The sequence below is a fragment of the Sus scrofa genome, chromosome 2 (genome assembly GCF_000003025.6).
Source record: "Sus scrofa isolate TJ Tabasco breed Duroc chromosome 2, Sscrofa11.1, whole genome shotgun sequence".
Taxonomy (NCBI): Eukaryota; Metazoa; Chordata; class Mammalia; order Artiodactyla; family Suidae; genus Sus; species Sus scrofa.
The window spans coordinates 38,498,358-38,523,362 of record NC_010444.4 but is presented as its reverse complement, the minus strand read 5'-3'; the positions used below and the strand labels follow the sequence as shown (position 1 = coordinate 38,523,362).

Sequence of the window (25,005 nt, the reverse complement as noted above, 5' to 3'; positions counted from 1 at the left end):
GAAATTGTGAATTGATTTCATTTTTTTAAAAATTACATTTTATGGACAATTGAGGTCTTATTGTAAAGATAATTTTAACCTACTTAGCTGACTCATCGTTATCACTTATGTGTATTACTGTGCTTTTAAAAACTCTGTATAAAACTCATTTTGTGTTTCCTTAGGGCCGCACCCATGGCATATGGAGGTTCCCAGGCTAGTGGTCAAATCGGAGCTTTAGCCCTGACCTACGCCACAGCCACAGCAACTTGGGATCCGAGCCACATCTGTGACCCATGCCATAGCTCATGGCAATGCCAGATCCTTAACCCACTGAGTGAGGCCAGGGATTGAATTTGCATCCTCATGGATGCTAGTCAGATTCGTTTCCACTGAGCCATGACGGGAACTCCTAAAACTCATTTTAATGAGCTTCGTAATACTCCACCATTTGGCTCATCTAATTATTCCCCAGTTGTTGGATAAGTAGGTTATTTCCCACTTTTCATTATTATTACTCTTGAATGACATGTTTTGTGAAAACAGATTTTTGTATTTTACATTTTCTTAAGATAGAATTCTCTGAAGCAGAATTACTGGGCCAAGAGACTGACATTTTCAAGGTCCTTGGTATAGATCATCAAATTATTCGCTCACTGGAAGTGTGTGGGATAGTCATTTTTCTTTATCCTAATTTATTGGAGAGTTTTAAGTTTTAAAAAATATATCAGAGAGTTACCCTGTTTTACCAAGATGCTATTACAGAAGCTAACCACACCGTCATTGTGCCTTTTGCCTTTGTTTGGAATAGACAGCAATTTATCAAGGTAGTACAAATTTTCTTAGATGCTCCAGTTGGTAATTTAGGTGTTTATAGTTTAATAAAATGGTAATACAAATAAATGATTAAGAAAACTACTCCACTACCATATGATCCAGTAGTTCTACTCCTGAACATACATGTTAAAAGACAAAACTCTAATTCAAAAAGATACATGTATCCCACTGTTCACAGCAACACTCTTTACAAGAGCCAAGACACAGTAGCAACCGAAATGTCCATCAATAGATGAATGGATAAGGAAGGCATGATATATGTATATAAAATGGAATTTTACTCAGCCGTAAAAAAATGAACTTTTGCCATTTGCAGCAACAGGGATGAACCTAGAGATGATCAGACTAAGTGAATCAGATAGAGAAAGACAAATATTGCATAACATCACTTATACGTGGAATCTAAAAAAGTTCAAATCAATTTTATTTGCAAAATAGGAACAGTCTCAAAGGCAAAAAACAAGCAACAAACAAACAGAAAAACCCCAAATGTTTGTTACCAAAGGGGAGGGGGGCAGGGGAGGAATAAATTAGGAATATGGGCTTAATAGATAGGTAACACTATGTATAAAATTGATCAACATCTTAATCCATTCATCTGTCAGTGGACATTTAGGTTGTTTCCATGTCTCGGCTATTGTGAATAGTGCTGCAATGAACATGTGCATGTGTCTTTTTCAAGGAAAGTTTTGCCTGGATATATGCCCAAGAGTGGGATTGCTAGGTGATATTGTAGTTCTATATTTAGTTTTCTGAGGTACCTCCGTACTGTTTTCCATAGTGGTTGTACCAATTTACATTCCCATCAACAGTGTAGGAGGGTTCATAATGGAATCCTACTCAGCCGTGAAAAAGAACAAAATAATGCTATTTGCAGCAACCTGGATGGAACTAGAGACTCTCATATTAAGTGAAGTAAGTCAGAAAGAGAAAGAAAAATACCATATCACTTATATTTGGAATCTAATACACAGCACAAATAAACCTTTCCACAGAAAAGAAACTCATGAACTTGGAGAACAGACTTGTGGTTGCCAAGGGGGAGGGAGTGGGGACTGGACTGAGCATCTGGGGTTAGTAGATGCAAACTATTGCCTTTGGAATGGATAGGCACTGAGATCCTGCTGTATAGCACTGGGAACTATATCTAGTCACTTATGACGGAACGTGATGGACGATAATGTGAGAAAAAGAGTGTATTTAGGTATGTGTGACTGGATCACTTTGCTATACAGAGGAAAATTGACAGAACACTGTAAACCAACTATAATGGGAAAAATCATTTAAAAAATCGATCAGCAATAAGGATTTAGTGTATAGCACATAAAACTATATTCAGTATCTTGTTATAACCTGTAGTGGAAAAAATTTGGAGCTGTATACCTGAACCTAATACAATATTGTAAATAAACTATAGTTAAATTATTAAAAAAGAATACTCCTCAAAACTGAAACCTGGAAGTTTGATACAGGGCACCTCTGGTCATTATAAGGTTGAGAACCTCTGACCTGGAAGGTTTTCATTTCTGACTAGTGTCTAATAGAAGCATGCGTTAGGCCTGGAGTCATGATAAGATAGCCTTCTCTGCTTCAGAGGGCTCAGTTTCAAGTTAGAGATGTGATCTACTGTGTCCGGGATTGAGGTGCCATCACATTAGGCGTGTGACTAGGGGACTGGTAAATGAGTTGGATGAATGGCTTGTGAGAGGTGGGAGAGGGCATTGCAGTCTGCCTGGGATACTCCCTGGAGGAAGTGGATCCAAGCAAATAATTCTTGCCTTCTAGCAGATGACTGTGATGACAATGGATGGTTAAAGCAGAATTCTAACCCCAATCGGGAGACTTTCTGGAAGTTTTCAAATATTTTCACCTCGGATAAAGGCTGGAAAATATTTTCTTGGGTTGGCCCTTTGAGATCAAAGTTCCCTAAGCTGCTGTCTGGTTTTGGCTGGGGCAGTGGCCTAGGGACTCTGAAGAAAAGTATTGATCTGCCTCAGGAGCTGCAAGCAAAATGTTTTGTCTTCTCCCTTGTTCAGTATTCACACACCTGTTGTGACTTCACGAGCTGTAGCACTTATAGACGAGCACATCCATATGGGAATAAAAAAGAATGTGGTCTAAGTATTCATGTCTCAATTCATTGCTTGAAGTATACTTTGTCCTTCTGTTTTGATCAGAAGGCCCAAACACTTAGGCCACTGAAAAGAGCAAGGAAGTTTTTGTAGAAGTAGTAGGTCCTGATTCTAGGCTGTTCCTCTCTCTGTTGGGAAGCATCCAGGAAAACTCAGGAGAGCCTTCTGGCTTCCTTAGCTATGGGCATGATGATCCAGGAAGGAGCTTGGGGGTTTCATTCCTCCAGTGTCTTGGGTGTCTGCTCTATTCAAAGCATTGAACATCCTAACTGCACGTTAGAATTACCTAGTGAACTTCTGAAACTAGAACATCCCAGCGCCCCTTTCTGAACCACTAAGTCAAAATCTCTAGACAGTGATGTCTTGGAATCTGTATTCTTTTGGGAGACAGATTTGCAAAATAGCATTTGCTAAGGAAAAGAAATGGCATGGGGAAAGGGAGTCTGATGATAAGAGAGTTTATGTAGGTAAGAAGTAGAAATAAGGCTGCAAAAGAGGGTTGGGGATGGCCGATGGCAAAAGTATTCCATTGACTTCATTTGGTCATCTATCCTTTCCCAACACTGTTCTTACCCCTGGGTTTGACAGTGGGCACATATGTATCATTCTTCTGTGTCAGACACTGTGTTAGGCCCTTTTATGTGTGTGTATTCATTTTATTCTTTGAACAACCTAGAGTCATAGGCCTCATTATCATCCCCATTTTATAGATGAGGGGGTGAAACCCAGAGAGAACTAACTTGTCCAAGTTCTCTTCAGCATTAGTGGATCCACAGTAAAACCCAGGTAGTCTAATGCTCTTAAACTGTCTCCTCTTTTACCCACTGCTGTCCAGGGGGATGTATGCACCATCTCATTACAATAGAGTATTATGCAATGTGCATGCTATATTAGATGCAGAGGTAGCACAGAGAAGGGAGTGATTAACTCCATCAGAAATATGTGTGTGTGTGTGTGTGTGTGTGTGTGTGTGTATGTGTGTTAGGAAAACTTCATAGGAAAATGAAAAGCTTAGTAGGGTGTTGACAAATGAATAGGAGTTTGCCTTGTTGACAAAGTAGGTAAGAATATACCTGCCGAAGGGAATTGCACGTGCAAAATCATGGAAGTAAATGCAGCTTTGGTTTGGGGACTCAAAAGCAAGATTTTTCAAGCAGGGTTGTAGTGTAATCAAAGATATGCTTTGACAACAGCCACTGCAGTGGGAGAGCTGGAGGCAGGGGGCTAGGTATGGGGTTCAGGCACATTGCAGGTAGAGGCGATGATGGAAGGCACTTACTGGGAGATGAAAAGGAAGGGATGAATGGGAGTGATGGCCAAAAGACCTTGTGCATGGTAGGTACTCTGTAAACATGTGTGTGTGTGTGTGTGTGTGAGGGAGGAAGGGAGAGAGAGAGATGAATTATGGACAGAGCATTGTAAGGGAGAAGTTGCCAGGTTTTGGATGAGAGCCATTGGGAGATTCATAGTGTGAAGTTAAGACAGGTGTAAGGAGTTGGTTTGGGGAGAGATAAATTCTGTTCGGCATTGGAGTGTTGGAGATGCCTGAGGGACAACCAGTTTGGTGCAGGCGTCTTGCTCAGAGAGGTGGGTTCAGGAGCCAGCTCTGTGAAGGAGGTGATCTAGCCGGGATGACTCCTTGCATGCTCAGGCTTTCTGATATCCACACTCCTTTAAAGTGTGATACAGGGTGTGGATTTTGGTATTGTTGGCTGCTGAGTGTCAAGGGATGGCTGGAGCATGTGCAGGGTACAAATACCTAAATAAAGACAGAGCAGCCTCCTGTCTACATCTGACAGGGGTGCCAAGTGGTGCCTGTCAGTTGTTTATTTAGTGTGCACCCAAACGGCAAAGCGCCCATCCATTGCACTAGAGAGATCAGGTGAGGTTTAGAAATGCCAGGAATCTGTGGGTACAAAAAGATGCAACTGCCTGTTTCTCTAAATCCCCAGTACATTTGTTTCTGACATCATGGAGAAGTGTGTGTTGGTGCTGGGTTTCAATTTCATGGTCGGACACTGTGAAATAGTCTAGTTTGCATGTCCCCAGTGTGATGTGAAAGCTTAGGTATCCATTTACATTTCTACTCACACTGAAAGCTGTTGGAACAGAGTCCCATGTGCCCCAGCCACAGGCACCGGAGCCTGACTCACCTTCTGCTTGAATTTCCTCAGACATCAAAAATAAGCCTTTTGGCTATAGATCAAGAGGCTGGATAATGAGGATGGGTGCCAGGCATAAGGAGGGAGGACAGTGGCAGGAAAGGAGGGGCACTGTCAGAGAAGTGGGGTGAGGATGAGCAAGCAGGGGGCGTTCTTGTGATCCACAGTGGTCATCCTGAAAGCTCTTCTAAGATCATTTCATAGATACTTTATATTGTTATCAGACATGCATCCCACATCAAAGCTGGGAATGGCATAGCATACAGCATCATGTTGATGTCATTTGTGGCCCCCAAAGCACCTTGTTCAAGGACATGACGTTTGGTGGACATTTAATTTCTACACCAGATCGATGGACTTGAGGGATGGATGAGTCCTGTGTGTGGTGTGAGTGTGGACACTAAGACAGTCCTATTTCTGGATTAGAATTCTGGAATGGGCATCTGTCAGAGCACAGAGGATGAGAGGAATGGGGCGAATGTCTTCAGATGGGGTGGTTAGTGTGATCAAAGCATTGGGAGTATGGCAAGGTGCAAAATGGGGATGCGAAGTCTGTTTCTTGGCTTCCCAGCACGGGCCAAGAAGCAGATGGCAGGTTTGACAGCCACATATTTAGCAGAACTGTCACTCTGGAGCGGGCCATGTTGTCAAGTTGGCAGCAGCTGCGTTTGGTAGTGTGGGAGTTTACTGAACAGGAATTTTGGGTCCTTGGAGGTATGGGCTCCCCGTGCAAGCAAATTGGGAAATCCACCTCATCATTAGGAGCGATGAGTCAGTCAATTGATTTATCTAGAAAACTGAGGCATAAAAGATGATGAGGGATAATTTTTTTTCAATGAGTGGATGAAGGGGCTATTCAGACAATTGTGTAGATTCTCTACTTTGCTGTTGATGGTTTTGTTCTGAAAATCTTTCTATCTGCTTTTAATGTTTGAAAGTGCATTGAAGAGAAGCAAGAATTCATCTGAGAATCAGGAAATTTGACTGCTGTTAGATACTAAAGAGGCTTATTCTAAAATTACTTATTGTTACTAACAATAAGCCCTGAGAGGCACTGAGCTTGGGGCTGGAGATAAAAGTATATACATGTCCCTACTCTCATGGAGGTTACATTGAGCAGGGGTGATGTATCATGAGATGGACAACCAAGATAAAATGGGACATGTACTCAGTTAGGACGAGGTCCAGTGTATAACAGAAGCACAAAGCGAAAGCAGCTTACCAGCATTGGTGGTCAAGAACAGCTCCTTGCGGGGAGGTCAGGGCTAAGTTGAAATCGATGGGTACAAAGGGTGGAAAGTCACCAGGAACAGGTGGATGAGGCTGAGTGTTGCTGGAGAAGAGAACAGTGTATGCAAATTCCAGAAGCAGAAGAGAGCATGGCTCCTGTCTAAGTGGAGGTGTGATTGTTGGTGAGTGAAAGCAAATGTGCAGGAACTGGGGATCTGTGAAACCTGAGGGATAAGGAGGATCCACCGGGATGGCCTTGGGTGCTGGATTAAGGAATTTGGACTATATCCTGCAGGCAGGAGCAACTCATAATGATTTTAAAGCAGGGCCTCTTATTTGCACTTAATAAAATATGTCTTTATATGGGGAAGGACTGATTGTGGGAGACAAGATAAAATGTTTTCTGGTGCACTGAAGACAAGGGATGGTGATGGTCTGAGTGAAGATAGCATCTTGGGGCAGGTAGTGGGAGTGGAGAAAAGTGGGTTGACTTGAGGAACTTGAGGGAGCATTGCTAGGATTTGGGTGCTAATTGGACATGGGTTGAGTAAGAGGGAGAAGTTAAAAGAACCCCAGGTGGTCGGGTGTGGGTGGTGGGTGTGGGGGCTGGGGTGGATATAGTCACTGAACGTAGATACTAGAGTGGCACCGATATGAGTTAAGTATGGGTTGTTGCAGATCACCTTCTGAGGAGAAGCTGACTCTGAAATGGAGATTTGCTTGTACTTTATTAAGAAGCTCAATATCAGTTCTACTGTGGGAGTGAGATAGTGGAGGAAGCAGAACTGGGCAGAAGGAGAGGTTGAACCACAGTGCAGTTACAGCAGATACCTCAGTCATTCTTACAGGGAATGTGGGAGCTGAAAAGACCTGGTGGCATTATCCCAAGGGTTGGGGCAAGGGGCGAGGGCTTTGTACCACCTACACCCATCACTCACTGGATGTGGGAAGAGGACTTGACTTTGGGCACATTGACTCTCTTCAGCCAAAGGCAAGTCCTAGATCACTGTTCAGCTTAGAGCTGTGGGTCGGCACCCATCCTAGCAGTGTCAGGAATGTGTCCTCTGGCTGTGGAGGGAGATCTGGGTAGCAGACCAGTGTCCACTGAGGGATCATGATGCTAAGTAAACCAGTGAGTCTGGGCTTTCTGCTTTCTTGTTTAAGAAGAGGGAGTTAGAGAAATTGATTGAACAGTCAGAAGACGGTAGAACTAAGAAACGACCAAATTGAATTAACCACTTTTCAACAGATACAGACATGGAGGCTCGGAGAGATGAGGGGGGTTTATATAAGGCAGTGAGTTAGTGGTAGAGAGCTCTTAGAGTGCATGTCTTTATTTCTGCCTCTGGACGACTCAGGCTGGAAGGATCCTCATTCGTGCAGGAGACGGAATGATCAGGCCTCTACTTTCCTGTTCCTATTGATATGGCTGGAGAATTTGGCCAGAGACACACTGGGGTCATATCAAATTAACACATTCTGTACTTGCTTAAAAGTGGGTCAACATTTATGCTTCTTTGTTAATTTTTCTACGAGGCCTATCTTTACTCCATGCCCTCCCTGTTAGCCTGTTAAGCTCACCTTCCCCAGGGCAGTCTGTCTAGTGCCCAGATATAGCTTTTTACTGGCTTGTGTTTCTCAGTTGTCTCTGAGCTTCTCAGGAATAGATAGGCTAAAGATAGGCACTTCCTATGATCACAAGGATGAAAATGGCTTCCTTCTGCTTTTTGACTAAGGCCCTATGAATGGAATGTATGTGCGTCCCCTTTCACCCAATCACTCATTTTATGGCTGGAGTAGCTGAGTCAAAGCTGCTGCAGGACTTCCTGCTGTGGTGCAGTGGGTTAAGAATCTGACTGTAGGAGTTCCTGTCCAGGTGCAGTGGAAACAAATCTGACTAGGAACCATGAGGTTGTGGGTTCAATCTCTGGCCTCGCTCAGTGGGTTAAGGATCCAGTGTTGCTGTGAGCTGTGGTATAGGTCAAAGATGCAGCTTGGATCTGACATAGCTGTGGCTGTGGTGTAGGCTGGCAGCTGCTGCAGCTCTGAATCTCCATATGCCGTGAGTGCGGCCCTAAAAAGACCAAAAAAAAAAAAAAAAAAAAAAAAAAAAAAAAAAAAAAAAAAAAAAAAAGAATCTGACTACAGTGGCATGGGTGGGTCGCTGCAGAGGTTTGGGTTCGATCCCTGGTCTGGGGCTGTGGGTTAAAGGATCTGGTGTTGCCAGTGGCTGTGACTGTGGCTATCAGCTATGGCTCGGATTCCATCCCTGGCCTGGGAACTTACATAAGTCTCGGGTACGGAAAGAAAAAATGAATAGTCGCTGTGATTGTCCACCATGTTGGTGATGACAGCTTTTTCCTCATCTTAACATCTGACTACATCAATTCATTCTCTAATTCTTTTCGAAACTCCAGTGTTTACATAGTTGTATATCTTTGGTGTGACAGACTTACGGCAAACATAATCAAGAGGGACCTGTTGTATAGCACAGAGAACTCTACCCAATATTTTGTAATAATCTATGTGAAAAAAGAATCTGAAAGAGAATAGATGTGTGTACGTGTATAACTGAATCACTTTTCTGTACAGCAGAAATTATCACAACCTCGTAAATTGACTCTACTTCAGGAAAACTTTAAAAAATGAAAATAAAAAGAAGACAGCCCGATAGGGGATTCTAATTCCATGTCTTACTCTAGACATGCAAAGAGATTTGAATTGCTTAGAATCAGAGCATCTACATTCTGAGGAATCTACTGGAGTTGGATGGCACCTCTGTGGCATTTTGTTTGTAGCATGACCGTCTGACCCGTGTTTCTGTTCTATTATAGCAAAATGTATCTATGGAGGCAAAGTCCTTGCAGAAGGCCAGCGGATTTTAACCAAGAGCTGTCGGGAGTGCCGAGTAAGTTTCAATCATATGATGCCCATTACTTTTGGGGAGGGATGGGGGATAGGGGGCTTTTAGGCAGGGTTCTAAAATATGAAACATATTGGCCTGAGTGGATCTCTGAGGAGAAGGACCCTCTGCTGAGCTGGAGTCCAGGATGGGGAGTTCCCAGCCACTGTCATTGTGTAGTTGGCTTGTGATCAGCTCCAGATCAAGTAGCCTTGGGAAAGGGTCTTAAAGGAGGTAAGTGAGAAGGGGAAGGGAGATAGCAGATACTTCGGGTCATGGAGGCTGTCAGGTGGCCCTGGGGAAAGGTTCTGATTGGGTGTTGGGCAATTAGGCTGTAATGTGAGCTGTGCATGGTGCCATCTCTGTCCCCAAGTGTCTGATAGAAGGTTTGAAGTTGCCTCTGTCTCCTGCCTGCCTCTTCCCATGTATTTCTTGAAATAAGATGTATAGAACCATAGATCTCATTCAGTACTCATTTAACAAATATACATTGAGCAGCTGCTGCTTAGCAGCATTGCACTAGATCCTGGACATGCAACAGTGAACAAAACCAAGTCTCTGTCTGTATAGAACTTGCAGTCTGCTGGGAAGTCAGGCAGTAAGATATAAACAAGTGAAGATACAGCTGTCCTTGGGACAATCCAGGATCAAACTGTGCAGGTCCTCTTATACATGGATCTTTCCCAGGAGTAAATACTGCAGAGCTATGCTTTCTGCAGTTGATTGAATCCCTGGATGCACAGTTGTGGATACAGAGGAACCACAGATACAGAGGGTTGCCTGGAAATTAAGTGTGGATTTTAGACAGTGTGGAGGGTCAGTGCCCTTAACCCCTGCATCACCCAAGGATGAACTTGATACCACATTTTACGAAAATAGCAGGTGGAAGGGATAGACAGCTTTGAGGTAGGGACCGGGGGGTGGGGGGCACATCTGGGAAGAGCTCTCTCAGGAGGTAGTATTTGAACAAAGTATGGGATGAAGTGTGAGAACTAGCCAGGCAGTTATTTAGGGCAGGTGCCACACTAGAACACAAGAGTGAGAGACTGAGGGGAGGAAGGAGAGGAGGGAGAGCAAATACAATGTGGTACCTCATAGCACAGCCACAGCTCCACAGAGAAGCATGGCAGGTTTTGTGGGGCATCACCAGGGAGGCTGACTGGAACCACTGTGTCTCAGACCATCTTTCCAAGTACTTGTACTTACAGCACTTCATTTGCTTTTTGTCACATCCCTGGCAAAAAGAAGGGAATGTACTTGAAAGCTCGAGGAGAACAAGGCAGTTAGAGGCCCACAGATGCTCTTAAGGAGCTTGAATCCAGGTCCTTCTGGAGAGCTATGGGGGAGGAAGCTCTTTCCTATCTCTTCTCTCTTCATTGGTCAGCATCTATTTCAGGGGTTAGCTCCCTTGAACTTCCCTATGCTATTTCCAATTGGCTCTCTCTTGGCTGCCACTGGGAATGTCAAAAGGGGGCACATGTCTGGACAGTCTGGTGGGTATGCAGGTATGGTGGTCCTTCTGCATCAGTGGGTGCCATGTGTGGGCTCCTTAGCCTATGGCAGAGGGAGGGATGGTGTGACTGTCAGGGCTCTATGGTCTCTCCATCAGCAAGGGAAGCCACCAGATCTGGGAGTGGGGGGAGTGGTCCCTAATATGGGGCAGGCACACATAGGGACGTTGGGTAGATTAAAGGAGCTAAAGCAGGTGAAGAACTTGGTTGGTGCAAAGTAAGCCTTCAACCCATGTGAGCTCTTCTTATCATTCCACATGAATCTGCAGGCCCTCCCTCAATAGATGACAGACGTTGTGTGCTCTGTAGGCTGTTTCACTTTGAGGGGAGGGGAGATGATTGGGATTCTAAAACCATTACTGTTTTTTTTTCACCTCCAGGGAAGTTGGGATGACTAAAGGCAGTTTTGCCTGCTCTGCCGCTGATCCCAGTATCTGTTCTGTATCTCTCACTCACAGCTAGCCATCCCCTCCCTTCATACATTGGACAGAAGTAGGGGTGACCCTGGCAAGGGCCACGATTGTGACTTGATCTCTGTTATCTGCGAGGATCAGGGTAAACCCGAGCTGAGACTTCTGGAAGATATGGGCATGGATTTAAATGCCAGCTTGTTGGAAATGCACTTAACATTGTTATTGGCACATTGCAGGTGCTTTGGTTTATCTTTTGTTGTTGTTTGCTTTATGTTTTTACAACTTAGGAAGAAGTTGAGGCAGATGGATTATTCTCTTCACATAGGTGGTGTGCGCATGTGTGTTCATGTGTACATATGTGAATGATTTCAGACTCTTTTAAAAAATCATTGCTTTCTTCATTTATTGTCTTTCTATAGTTATTTACCAAATGATTTCTTTGTGTACAGAGAGAAAGGTCACTGGCAATAATACTTAACATTTCTTGGAGTTCCCATCATGGCACAATGGAAACGAATCTGACTAGGAACCATGACGTTGCGGGTTTGATCCCTGACTTCGCTCAGTGGGTTAAGGATCTGGCGTTTCTGTGAGCTGTTGTGTAGGTCACAGATGCATCTCGGATCTGATGTGGCTGTGACTGTGGCATAGGCTGGCAGCTGTGGCTCCGATTTGACCCCTAGCCTGGGAACCTGGGAACCTCTGTGTGCTGTGGATGTGGCCCTAAAAAAAAGCAAAAAAAGCAAAACAAACAAACAAAACATTTCTTGAGCACTTAGTATTTTCAAGATGCTATTATAACATTTTAAATATTGTCTACTATAAATCTCCTGATAACTCTGTGAGGTAGGTAGCATTATTATCATCTCCATTTTACAGATGAGGAAATTTAGGCGCAGAAGATCAGAGTCACCTAGCTAAGTAAAGGAACTAGCTGAGATCTGAACCTGTGTGGTCTGAATCTATAGGCTCCTTGCTTACCTTCTCTACTGCCAGTTCTGATGGTGCTAGATTTATTTTGGAAATATTTTTCATTTTTCGATTGTAGAAGGGTAGATTGAGGATTGAATGATCATATTTCAGTCTATCTGAAAATACTGGATTGGTCAGGCTATGGCTCATTGATTCCCTTGATAAAGGGTCGCATTTATAAAAGGCCAGAGAAGAGCTTTGGGACACATTTAATGGATGTTGTCAGCAGGGAGAGAGGGTGATGGGTGTAGGATAAGAGGGGCCTCAGGTCTCTTTCTCAGGCAACCTTTCTCAAGATTTAAGCCTTAATGCTCCAAGGTACCTGTTATATGTGATGAATTACCTTCTCTCTTAGACATCTAAAATGGTACTGTGTAAGTGCTGTCCTTGGGAGGATTGAGGAAATAATTACTCAAATAATTTCTTGTGTTCTATGGTTCAAATGCAGATCCCTAGTTGACAAAAGACCGCCTGGCAATCCATGCGTTGCATTCTCCTGGGATCATTTTAAAGCTTCAGCAACACCATTTAGAAAAGAAGCAAATTCTTGTTTCAAAAGTTTTTACCAAGTGTTTCTAGAAGTTAACCTATCATCCTTTAAAAGTCAAGATGAACAAACTCTCCTAGCAGTCTTGGTCAGTTTTGTCCAATTATTCCTGCCCAGCAACAGTTGTTTGGGGCTAACATTTTTTTTTTTTTTAAATTCCTTAAAGATGCTGTTTTTATGTTACTAGAAGTTCAGGTTGAAGCGTTGTGATAAGAATTTGAGAGTGTTTATGTTTGACTAGTGACATGGTGATAGTCACTCTAAGCCACAGTTATATTTTTCCACCGATGCAGAGTTCCAAAGGTTGTAAAATAACATGCCATGATCAGGACGATTATATGATATCACTTATACCTGGGGTCTAATATGGCACAAATGGACCTATCTACAGAAAAGAAACAAACTCATGGCCTTGGAGAATAGACTTGTGTTTGCCAAGGGGGAAGGGGAGGGAGTGGGATGGGCTGGGAGTTTGGGGTTAATAGATGCAAACAATTGCATTTGGAGTGGATAAGCAACGAGATCCTGCTGTATAGCAGAACGAACTACATCTAGTCACTTGCGATGGAGTATGATGGAGGATAATGTGAGAAAAAGAATGTATATCTCTGTGTGACTGGGTTACTATGTTGTGCAGTAGAAATAGACACAGCACTGTAAACCAACTATAATGGAAAAAATAAAAATCATAAAAAAATCACCAGATACTTCTTAGTAAAGCTTTGAAAATAAAACAGGTTTGTGTCAAAATATGTGGCTGGACGAAGTGGATTTGGGAAAACTTACATTACCATAATCACAGTTCCTATTCTTTTTTTTTGTTTGTTTGTCTTTTTGCCTTTTCTAGGGCCCCTCCCGTGGCATATGGAGGTTCCCAGGCTTGGGGTCTAATTGGAGCTGTAGCCCCCAGCCTACGCCAGAGCCACAGCAACGCGGGACCCGAGCCATGTCTGCGACCTACACCACAGCTCACGGCAACACCGAATCCTTAACCCACGGAGTAAGGCCAGGGACCAAACCTGCAACCTCATGGTTCCTAGTTGGATTTGTTAACCACTGTGCCACGACGGGAACTCTGCTATTATTTTCAAATTCATGCTGAGGGGTTTGTCTCTATATGAACATTTGGAATTATGATCTCATTCATTAAAGGTTGATTGGAATTGTGGACTGATTTAATTGGCAATCAAAGCAGCTTTTTATATTTAAAAAAGAAACTTTCATGCATGATTGTTTTTAGATGTCTTCTGTAGCATTTTGAATATTGCTCTTTATTTTTTTTTTAAAAGCAAATATGTACTCAAAGTATAAAATTTGGAATATAGAGGAAGGAAGGAAATACAAGGAGGCAAAAGGAAATCACTCCAGAATCTCACCACCTAGAAATCATGTCTTTTAACTGTCACTTTTTTTGACAGCAAGAGTGGACTTTATTGTCTTAGTTTAGGTTCTCCCAGAGGCAGTCCCTGAGCTGAGGATTTTGGTGCAAGTGATTCTTTAGGGTAGGGCTCCCAGGATGAAGCAGAAGGTTGTGGGGGATGCAGGCTAGGGGAGGACAGGAAGCTCAGCAAGGGTGCAGTTTTAGGTGGAAGGGTAGAGGTACCCTGATCCCCCAGGGGTTCTGGAGTATAAATTGTACCACAGCTATTATTTTCCCTGGAGGTAAGGAGCCTTCCATGTGTGTCAGTCACTGGTTTTGGGTCTTGGTATTTGGGGACGTGGAACTTGGAGGTAACTGGCTCCCTGCATGGGCATAGTGGCTTCAGCACCCAAAGGGACCCTTCTGAGGGTAGACGGTGAGCCATTAGCAGAAAGGCATTTGGAGCTGGGGGATGGGCACATGGAACTGATGAAAGGGATCCAACAGTGTCTACCACTCTTGTTTATGCAAGCAGTCAGGAGATAATGAACAAATATAAGATATCGAAGGATGGAAATAGAGGCAACCATGGTAAGAAATTAAGCATTGTGTTTAAGCATTGCTTTTAGCTCTGCTGCTATGATAGTAAGGTTATTAACATCAAGTGGTTTGTGATAATTTGGTTGATTCCCTTTTGCTGAAATGAAGGTACAGCTGATAGGCACATTGACCTTAGGCTGGTACTAGCTCTTGAGGCCAAGTGCCACCTGGCATGGCCTGGATTGATGGGTGAGAACAGAATGTAGCTACAAGGGGAACCAAGGGTAAGTAGCAAGATCAGTTCTCAGAGTCTTGGGGCCAATTTTAAGACAAGAGAAAAGCAAGAGCTCTAGATGGCCTTGGGATAAGATCAAGAAATGAAGAGCAAAGGGGAACAAGAGACACTACCGGGAATGCTGGAGGCTGGACTTCCTGGGCTGGGATTTCTGAGAAAGGAGAAGAAACCATGGTGCCATTAATCCAGATGATGAGTAGCTGGAAATTAAGTTTATATTTGATACTTAAAGTTATGTTTATTGAGTTCCCATTGTGGCTCAGTGGAAACGAATATGACTAGTATCCATGAGGACATAGGTTCAATCCCTGGCTTCACTCAGTGGGTTAAGGATCTGGTGTTGCCATGAGCTGTGATATAGGTCATAGATGTGGCTTAGATCTTGAGTAGCTGTGGCTGTGGTGTAGGCCAGTGGCTATAGCTCCAACTTGATCCCTAGCCTGGGAACTTCCATATGCATGGGTACAGCCCTAAAAAGACCCCCCCCAAAAAAAAAAAGTTTATGTTTTTATTTGAGAATGAATATGCCTGATATAATGGGTGTTCCTGCCAAATCAGGGAACTCAGGGGCCACTGGAATGACAGCCTCTCTTGGAGATGGAGACAAGATTTTCTCCATCCCTTCTGGCTGCCCAGCTCCATCCTATTCTCCTAACTCTGTTGAGTGTTACCTTTTGCCCTTGAGACTCCATTTCCTGAGCTTGCTTCTTGGTTGCCTTAACCATTCTGTTAAGAATGGGCGAGAAACACAGTTTAGATAAAATAAAGGACTTTCAACCCCTTTTTAAATTGTAATTAATGAACTAATTTAAAAAATTCAGAGTGAAGCTAAATATAGATGCTAGTGGTTTCAACAAAGAGAACCTTTGGTGAAGTGAGGTCTCGAGGATTCAGCTGCTGAATATTTAAAATTTTATTGTAAGTGATTTTATTTATTCCTAGGGAATAAATCATGCTCATCAAACTGAGCCTCTTTCAGTTCATCCATACCTGTATACCTTGGTTCTTGGCTGTTTCCTCTGCCAGGGAAGTCTCTTCTTCCTTTTCTTATTCCATTATTTGGTTCCTTCAGATGTGGCTCTTCTCCCAACTTGGGCAAAATTAATTATTCTCTCATGACATGTTATCAGACCTTAGAGCACATTTTTTAGAATTTACAGTATGGTATTATGGTTTATAGTTTAGGAATCTTTTTTTTTTTTCCCTCTTTCCTCCATCCAAACTGTGAGGGCAAGGAAAAATGTCGTATTTATCTTTGAGTCCACAGAGCTTGTGATCCAGTGCAGTGCCGAAATGGTCTCATAAAATCTCATGAGAGCTCACTGTACATAACTTCCCAACTCCACGGCTAGTGATGTCATGTTGATAGTTCACAATGTTGGGGTGTTTACATCACAGAAATCAGCAAATGCTATAACATTAGGGTTCCCCCCCTCCAACAGTCAGTTGTTAAAAATGTACCAGCTCCACATTGTCGGTGACATTCTGCTGCATAAAAGACAGTCAAAAACCATTTGTTGAAATGGAGACTCTTTGGGGACAGAAAGGGAAATTGGCCTTCTCTTCCAGGAGTCTCATCAGTTCAATGTGTGACTTTGTCATTATTGTGGGATTCCTGGGAGTACGGTTAATTATTGTAGGTTGTTCTCACGGCAGGTTGTTAATGATGAGCATTACACATTTGAATCATCAGCTAAAAATATGAATGTTTTCTTGTTTCCTGATTATTTGGCTTACAGAGTGGAGTTTTAGTGAAAATTACCGAGGCGTGCCCTCCTTTGAACTGCTCAGAAAAGGATCACATCCTCCCAGAGAATCAGTGCTGCAGTGTCTGCCGAGGTAAGAGGGCTTGGTGATGGGGCTTGGGCGAGGTGGGTGGGGGACACAAAGGTTTAAGGAATAGTGTGCTGATGATAACATGCGTCTGAAATTTTGCTACTTAGAAACGTGTACATTGGAGTTCCGGTCATGGTGCAGTGGAAACACATCCGACTAGGAACCATGAGGTTGTGTTTTCAATCCCTGGCCTCGCTCAGGGGTTAAGGATCCAGCATTGCCGTGAGCTGTGGTGTAGGTCACAGACGTGGCTCAGATCTGGTGTTGCTGTGGCGCAGGCCAGCAGCTGTGGCTCCGATTGGACCCCTAGCCTGGGAACCTCCACATGACATGGGTGTGGCCCTAAAAAGCAAAAAAAAAAAAAAAAAAAAAAAAGAAAGAAAAAGAAATGTGTACATCCTAATTTACCCTCCTCTGTTATAGTCTTAACAATTGTAAAAGATGATAATCCTATCTACTTATAGGACGGCTGCAAAGACCAAATGGGATCATGCATAAGCACTTAAGCATGTGCTATCCAATAAATGATGGTTCCTATAATAATTATAATGATAGTTTCTGCAATAATAGTTATTATAATAACCATTGTAGTTATTATTAGCTTTTTCTCATGGGTAGGATTTGGAAACATTCTTTTCATAGGCCACTTCCCAAATCTGCCAGAGGATGTCAGAGAGTGAATCCTTACTCAAAAATTTTTTTTTTCTTTCTTTTTTAGGGCTTCACCTGTGGCATATGGAAATTCCCAGGCTAGGGGTCAAATCGGAGCTGCAGCTGCTGGCCTGCACTACAGCCACAGCAACATGACATCTAAGCCATGTCTGCAACCTGCAACACAGCTCACAGCAATACCAGATCCTTAACCCACTGAGTGAGGCCAGGGATTGAACCCACATCCTCATAGACCCTCTGTCGTGTTCTTAACCCACTGAGCTGCAAGGAAACTCCCTTATTCATAGATTCATATACAACTTTTTTACTTCTTGCAAGGAAAAAAAGCTTCAAGTAAGTAACACTTAGCTGCTAATTTATTCCTGGGCAGAAATTATTTTGCTTCCTCTTCCTGGAATCCTCCTGTTTTCCAAATTTATTCTCATTTCTTCACATCCTCCCTATCAGATAACACTTCCTCTCTGAAACTTCTCACCCAGGCAGAATTAAATGGATTAGGAGAATCTAAAATTTATTCAAAATCTTACAAAACAGATCAAGTGAAACTCATAGCTGTTATTTTGAACTTCTGTTCACCGCAAAGTCTCTTCTCCATTGTCACATATCCAGTGCTTTAGATCCTTTTTGGGTTTACCCGGGAAGCTTCTAGAGTTACAAACACAGGAGCCTAGCAGTTTAGCTGACATTTTCTTTTTTTTTTATCCTTTCTCTTGCACAAGGATTGGCAGCTCCTTTCTATAAAGGGCCAAAAGTAAAAAAAATATTCTAGGCTTTTGGGGGCCAGAAGGTTTCCATTGCGACTACTCAGCCCTACCGTTCTATTGCAAAAGTGCAGAGGCAATCTGTAAATAAATAAATTAGTGGCTGTGTTTCAATAAAATTCCATTTAGAGAAACAGGTGGTGGCTTGTAATTTCCTGACCCCTCCTCTAGTACCTTCTGATATATAAATGTGTATATTTGATCATGGACTGTTTTCACCTTTGGCTGAGATTTCTCTTTGTGGTTATTCCTAAGGGAGCTATGTTTTGGTAAAATTCCTAGGAAAACTTAAGACACTGATAGCCATGAATGGCTGTTAGAATTCGTGACATGCCATCCAAGGATCTTCTGTGATATATCTGCTTTCCTGGCTACAAGTGTATTTGCAGCTGGGGTGCTTTAGAAAGACTGAAGATTGACTGGACATTTCAGAGGGATGCATTTATTGGTAACTGATAGGGTTGTTAAGTTGGTCTTATAATTTAATGCAAAATCCATCACTTGCTATTTGTTGAGGTGCCAAGTGGGACTCAGTTTATGTAAAGCCTTTCTGATTTATGGTTTCATTAGAGCAGAGTCATTGATTATCCCACAGAAATTCAAGAGGATTTTCATTGCTTTGACCCAGTTAACAATAGACCAGGTGCCATTGCTTCTGCTAGCACTTCTCCGGAATGCAGACACTTTTTTTTTTTTTTTTTTTTAAACCAATGAAGATGCTGAGAGATGTGACATCTCACTGAAAAGTTGACTCATTTAGGGCTCCCATTGCTAGCAATCCAGGTGGCTTTTACCAAACCTGACTCAGCTTAGAGGGAGATGTGGGAGGCAGGAATAGGAGTTCATAGATGAGATCATAGCTTCAGCCAATCTATAAAACCAAGTATTTTCTTCTTCCTCTGACCTGCTTTCGTCTCATCCTGGAAACTACCAGCTCTTTTATTTGGCAGCTGAGAGTTTCTTTGGAAGTGTGTGTGTCTGTGTGAGGGAGTTATGTATGTCCCTTGACAAGTTTATGTTTTGAAGGGAACCAGAGCACCTCTTTAGAAAAGATCCAGTGGGGAGACCCTTTTTCCTGGAGAGTGGGTTGAATGAAAACTTTTGGATGGGAGTTCCTGCTGTGGCTCAGTGGAAACAAATCTGACTAGTAATCATGAGGACGCAGCTTCGATTCCTGGCCTCGCTCAGTGGGTTAAGGATCCGGCATTGCTGTGAGCTGTGTTACAGGTTTGCAGATGCGACTTGGATCTGGCATTGGTGTGGCTGTGGGGTAGGCCAGCCACTGCAGCTCTGATTTGACCTCTAGCCTGGGAACTCACATATGACATGGGTGCAGCCCTAAAAAGAGAAAACAAAAACAAACATTTGGGTATATAGATTTTCTTAGGTTCCTCCTGTTACTCCCATCTCAGAATTCAGACCCCGGAATGAAGAAGGCATTATTTTTAACTAAAGCTCCTTTCAGCACCACTGACTGTCATTACCTCCTTTCCTGTTGACCTATTACACAAAGGAGACCAGAACATTGTCCCCTTGTCCCTGTACTGGGGCTTGCTCTGCATGTTGGAGAATCAGAAAATCAAAATGACTTTTATTTGCACAGTGGTGTATTCTCTTGTTCATAAACATGTAATATGGGATGATGACCAAGAAATCCATCCAGATATGCTCAAACGTATATTGTCTCAACCTCTGCTCTCCATGAATGGTACGCTGTATCTCTTAATTCCAAGGTATTTCCCATGAGCATCCTTAGAAGTTGCCCAAGAGTCTCTCATAACATTGTGGGAAATATTTTCCCGCTTGACTTCTCTTTGTCTTTTACCTTTTTTCTCTGTGTTCATATTTTCTGTGTGGAGTCTTGCAAGAGAAAGGGAGGGAGGTTGATAAGACTAGGAAAGCCCGGTGGGCCTCTTCTAAGGCCTATTATCCGTTCTCCTCCCCGCTCCTCCTCTCCCTTCTCAAAAACAGAAAGTCATGAAAAGGTGAGAAACACTCAATTTCTATGTAAAGTAATTTTTATCCTGCATATGGAAAAGCTGTACCATTTGCTTTGTGGACTGAAATTGTCTGCTGATTGGCAGGCAGCAAGTGAGCAGAGAGGTGGGACTCCAGTGACCTGAAAGGGATAAGAACAGTGGTGTGTTTTCAGTTGTGCAGTGTCTGCCGTCCTGATAGTATTGATTACAGACAAAGAAGTGGCTGCAGCATCTCTCAGTGCCTGCATGGAAGGCCCTTCAATTAGCATATTTATCATCTCTCTCTGTCTTACTGGGGCTGTCAGGTCATTAGTCTGAGGGAAATCACCCCTCAGTACCAGCGCTCAGAAGCCTGAGTCAAAATCTTTCTCATTCCTGCTTGGGGATTTGAAGTTTTCCAAGGGTTGTTTCCACTGGCTTTGGGCTGCAATTTGAGAAAGCACAGGGAGTGTTTTTTTTTTTTTTTTTTTTGCTTTCTGACCCCAATTGGCTGATCATATCATATCCATAAAGCTCTCCAACTAAAACAAAAAACAAAAAACAAAAAACAAAACCAAAAAAAAACCCACTTGTTTCAATGATCCCATGCTATGATTCAGTTCTTTAAATGTAGGGGAGTAGGGAGGAGTGAAAATTGGCTCCTACCTTATAGAATCATCCTATCAATGACTTTGCAGTTGTCTTCATACCAGCTGACAGGCTCTAACACCTATAAAAGTGTGTTAAGACCCACTTTGCAGAGTGATAACTTGTTTCCTCAAGGCATAACTTATTGGCTTGATTATCAAGTTAATTTTTTTTTTTTTTTTTTTTTTTTTGCTAAGTCATGCCTATTTTTATATGGTGGTACCTCTCCCCCACCCCCTCACTTCTAGTCAAGGAGAGAGGTGCAGACTGTAGCTTTATACTGGGTTTTTCTCTTTGTGGGAATTAAACTGAAGACCATCTAGTTAAGAATAATAGGCTCTGGATTTCCCTGGTAGTCTAGCAGTTAAGCATTGTCACTGCTGTGGCTCAGGTTACTCCCACGTTACTCCCAAGGTGAAGGTTCGATCCCTGGCCCAGGAACTTCTGCATGCTGTGGGCATGGCCAAAAAAAAAAAAGAGGAGGCTCTGATTGACTTATGATAGTCACGGTATCAGCAGATATGGTAATCTAGACTAGGTGCTGGGGCACCTTGCCATTTCAAATCTTGGGTCATGACACATGCTGTAACTAATTTCTTTGTCCTTTAGAGAAAAATGAAGGTAATCAGCTGAACGGATAATTAAATCCAGAGGGCTACTGGTGCTGCCAGGGTTTTTTTTCTAGGGGCAGAATCGCAGGACAGTTAGGGAAGACACACGAAGAAAGCATCAAGGTGATGGACGTTGGCAGGAAGGAGGCCACTTCCCAATTGCCGGGGTCCAAGGTTTCAGTCACCACCCAAAACAGCCTTGATCACAGCTGCAGTTTCTCTCTAATGCCTCAGGACAGTATGTGCCAGCAGCATGAAATTTGTTTACCCTCATCATTACCTTGAGGTAATGGCTGTACCAGGAGCCTGTCCATTTAAGTGTGAGGCCACAAGGGGGGAAAAGGGGGAGTAGGTACCAGAATGACATCTAGGTTTCTGCCTGGGAAGAAGTAATAAAAGCGTGGATATAGCCCCAGTAGAATAAGGTTGTTCATGAATTGCTGGTGCTTTCAGTTAAAGACCGGGAAAGGAAAAAAAAAAAAAAAAAAAAAAGCCAATTCAGGATCGCTCCAGGAAAACACACCAATCATTTGGCCCGCCCCAGAATTCTTGACACACTCCTGGGGGTTTTCGTCCCTTCATAATTGGCTCTAATTGTATCTTCAATGTTGCCAATGACTTTGGAGCATTTTGCTACATGTTTAAGATTTTCAGTGTTGGAGAAAAAGTTCTTTCCAACATCTGTTCCCAATGTGTTTATCTGTAATTTTAATTCATGCTCACTTGCCTTGTCATCTGGCCTGGACTGAAATTAGCTGAGATTATTTGTACTATTTAAGATTTTATGCCCTTCAATTAAATCCTCCTCCCAAGGAATCTTGGTGTTGCATGATTTTCTTTCTTTCTTTCTTTTTTTTTTTTGAGGCTGCATTGTCATTTTAGGTGAATTTGTAATTGAAATGGGTTTTAGAGGATCTTGGTGTACTTGAGATGAAGAGAGACTTGGAAAAGAGGCACTTAATGAGCATGTAAGCTAGTGCCTAAATAGAGGAACTGGCAGTTGGTAGATGGGTCAGGTCCTCTGCATATTGTTAGAAGGAGTCTGATCAAAATCTCTGCAGCTGTGGGCTCCAGTATTCCCTGGAATGACGGGGCTATGTGCTCAACTGTTGAGTTTGGGAACAGAGGACAGTTGGAGGAGATACATTCTCAGGGAGCCCATGAAGTCTGAGTCCCTAAAAGTGCCATAGTGAATCTGGCCTGAGAACCTTGGGAAGGAGGCATATTGCCCCAGAGAGAAAACCTGAAACTAAGGCCAGGCTGCCTTGGACTGGAAGGCCCTTAATTGTTGACTGTTGTTGGGAAAAAAACTAATGAAGATAGAACCTGTGAGAATCCAGAGCTCTTTCTCCAGCAGACCCATCCTGCTGTCACAACCCTCTGTCCACGGGAGCTAAAGGAATGTCCTCATGCCTCCAGGGCCCACACTTCTGTGCTATGTTTGAGTGTTGTGGAGTGCATTAGGATATCCTGTTCCCACCAAGGAACCTTGGGCCATATCCCTTCTGTAGAGCGAGGCCATGGGTGGAGCTGTCTTCCGACCAACAAGGTGAGGCACCCAGAATATATGGTACTAAGTTTATTCCTTATAAACTCCTTAGGTGACTCAATGTTGTGCAAGCAGCAGTGATGTGACAGGTTTTGAATTTCTATAATTTGAGTTAGGGTAGAGGCATCTCGAGTGCATTTTCAGATTGTCCATCATTTCGAAGATAACCCCTGGAGGGGATATGTTAGGAAGAAGTTGATGGAGGGCAAGCAGTGATGCTCTGTGTAGAATCAACCCTTTATTTTATAGAAACTAAGTCCTGCCCAGGAGTTGTAGCCTAGTCTTTCCTTGCTGTGGAAGAAGTTAAGTAGTAAATTGGAAAGTCAGTCCATCACTGACTGTGGAGGCTAGAGAAGAAGCACAATAGGTGGATAGTTTTGCTGTCAATGTAAAGGATACAGAGTGGGACCTGAAGAGCTGCCGTGTGGGGGCTTCATTAAGATGGGCAGGGTTTGTTATGCGCAGAAGAGGCCAACGGACTTAAAGAAAGCAAATAGTTTTTACAGGTGTTCTTGGTCTTTGGCTGGCAATAGAACTCTAGATATAGGGCCACTAGGGGGAGTCCAAATTTTAAATTGTTCCTAATGAGAGAAGAAAGTATGTTTCTTTTTCAGTTTCCTTCATCATGTTATGGACACATGCTGTCTCCTGTGTTTGGAACTCCTACACTTGGTCCAGCCAACTTCACTCATTACTCAAATCTCCTCTTTGATACCCTGTGTTAGGCCCCTTCTCTGTGATGCATTCCAGAATCACCTTGCTCTTCCCTGTCACAATATCTCGTTGTAACCCAATACTCCACTAGCCATCCCTGCTAGAGTGTTAGATGAATAAGGGCATGTTTATGCTGTTTATGGCACTTTGTCACATCCCTGTTGTCTAGCACAATGCCTGGGCATATGGTGAGGGCATGATAAATATTGGTTAAATGAATGAATGGCACCTCTGCCAGGAACTGAAATCAAGGAGATGATGGGAGTAAAACCTGGAATCCCATGTCAGCAGACTGTGTCTCCCTTGGAGCATTTGCTCATTTTCACCACTCGATAAATAAGCTCTAGGTAGGTCTCACTCATCTTAGTATCTCATCCATGGATAGTGTCCTGGATAGATGGAGGATAGATTCAAGAGATATTTATGAAATAAGATCAATAGGACTTGGGAAGAGCCAGTATTTGAGGAGTGAGAACAAAGACGACTCCTTAAAAAAAAAAAAAAAGATGGTTTAAGGGGATAAAGGTGCTGCAGATGGATATGGAAAACATAGCACACATGGATTATTTTTCTTTTGATGTTTTCTTCAAGCAGCAAGTAATAATGAACTGTGTCCTGGAGAAATTCACAAGGTTTGTTCCTTTGGAAAGATGCAAGGCATGTCACGGACTGGAAAATGCTAATGACTGATAGGGTATTGGTCTCTTCGGGCCAAGGTTGGCAAGCCTTGAATGTCCCTTGTTGATTAAAATCATGGCTGGGAAGTCGTGGAGAGTGATGGAGAGACACTGGGTAGGAGAGTCGTATTTGGGTTTATATCTCCCTTTCACCCATCGCCGACTAGCTGTGTAACCACAGGGAATGTAGTTAACATTTTTGAGTTTCAGTTTCTTCATCTTTAAAAGATTCTCTTCATTCTAATTTTGGAAGACTGGGAGGATATTGTCATGAACTCAATAAATATTTATTGAGTACTTATACTGTGCTGGCTGTTGCCTTACGTGCAAGGGAAACGAATTTGTAGAGTCCTTTCCCTTGAAGTGGTGAGCGTCTGATGTGGAGATAGGCATTTCACGAATAAACACAGAAATTGACACGTAATTAGTGATGGTGATGACCACTGTGAAGCAGAGGAATAGGGTGGTGTGAGAGAGAGTAAGGAGACGTTAGATCCAAGGGACAGGAAGGCCTTTCCTGAATCGGTTATATTTAAGCTGGGATTTGATGACTGAGTAGATGTTTTCCTGGCAGGGATGTAGCATAATGTTCTGAGTTGGTGGGACAAGCTTGCAAAGACCCTGAATCAGGAAAGAGAGTGGAGTCCTAGAGAATTAAAAGAAAGGCTGATACAATGGGAGGGGAATGATGGATGGAGA

The 25,005-nt window shown here is 42.9% G+C and overlaps 1 protein-coding gene across 4 annotated transcripts in view; it reads left to right on the top strand.

Annotated features, from left to right (window-relative positions):
- NELL1 (neural EGFL like 1) overlaps nucleotides 1–25,005 on the top strand; it is a 945,441-nt gene that overhangs the window by 231,158 nt on the left and 689,278 nt on the right. For all 4 annotated transcript variants that reach the window (XM_021085298.1, XM_021085297.1, XM_021085300.1 and 1 more), the window contains 2 exons: nucleotides 9,175–9,248; nucleotides 16,620–16,719. In XM_021085298.1, coding sequence (XP_020940957.1) covers nucleotides 9,175–9,248; nucleotides 16,620–16,719 — 174 coding nt within the window. The remainder of the gene's footprint in view (nucleotides 1–9,174; nucleotides 9,249–16,619; nucleotides 16,720–25,005) is intronic.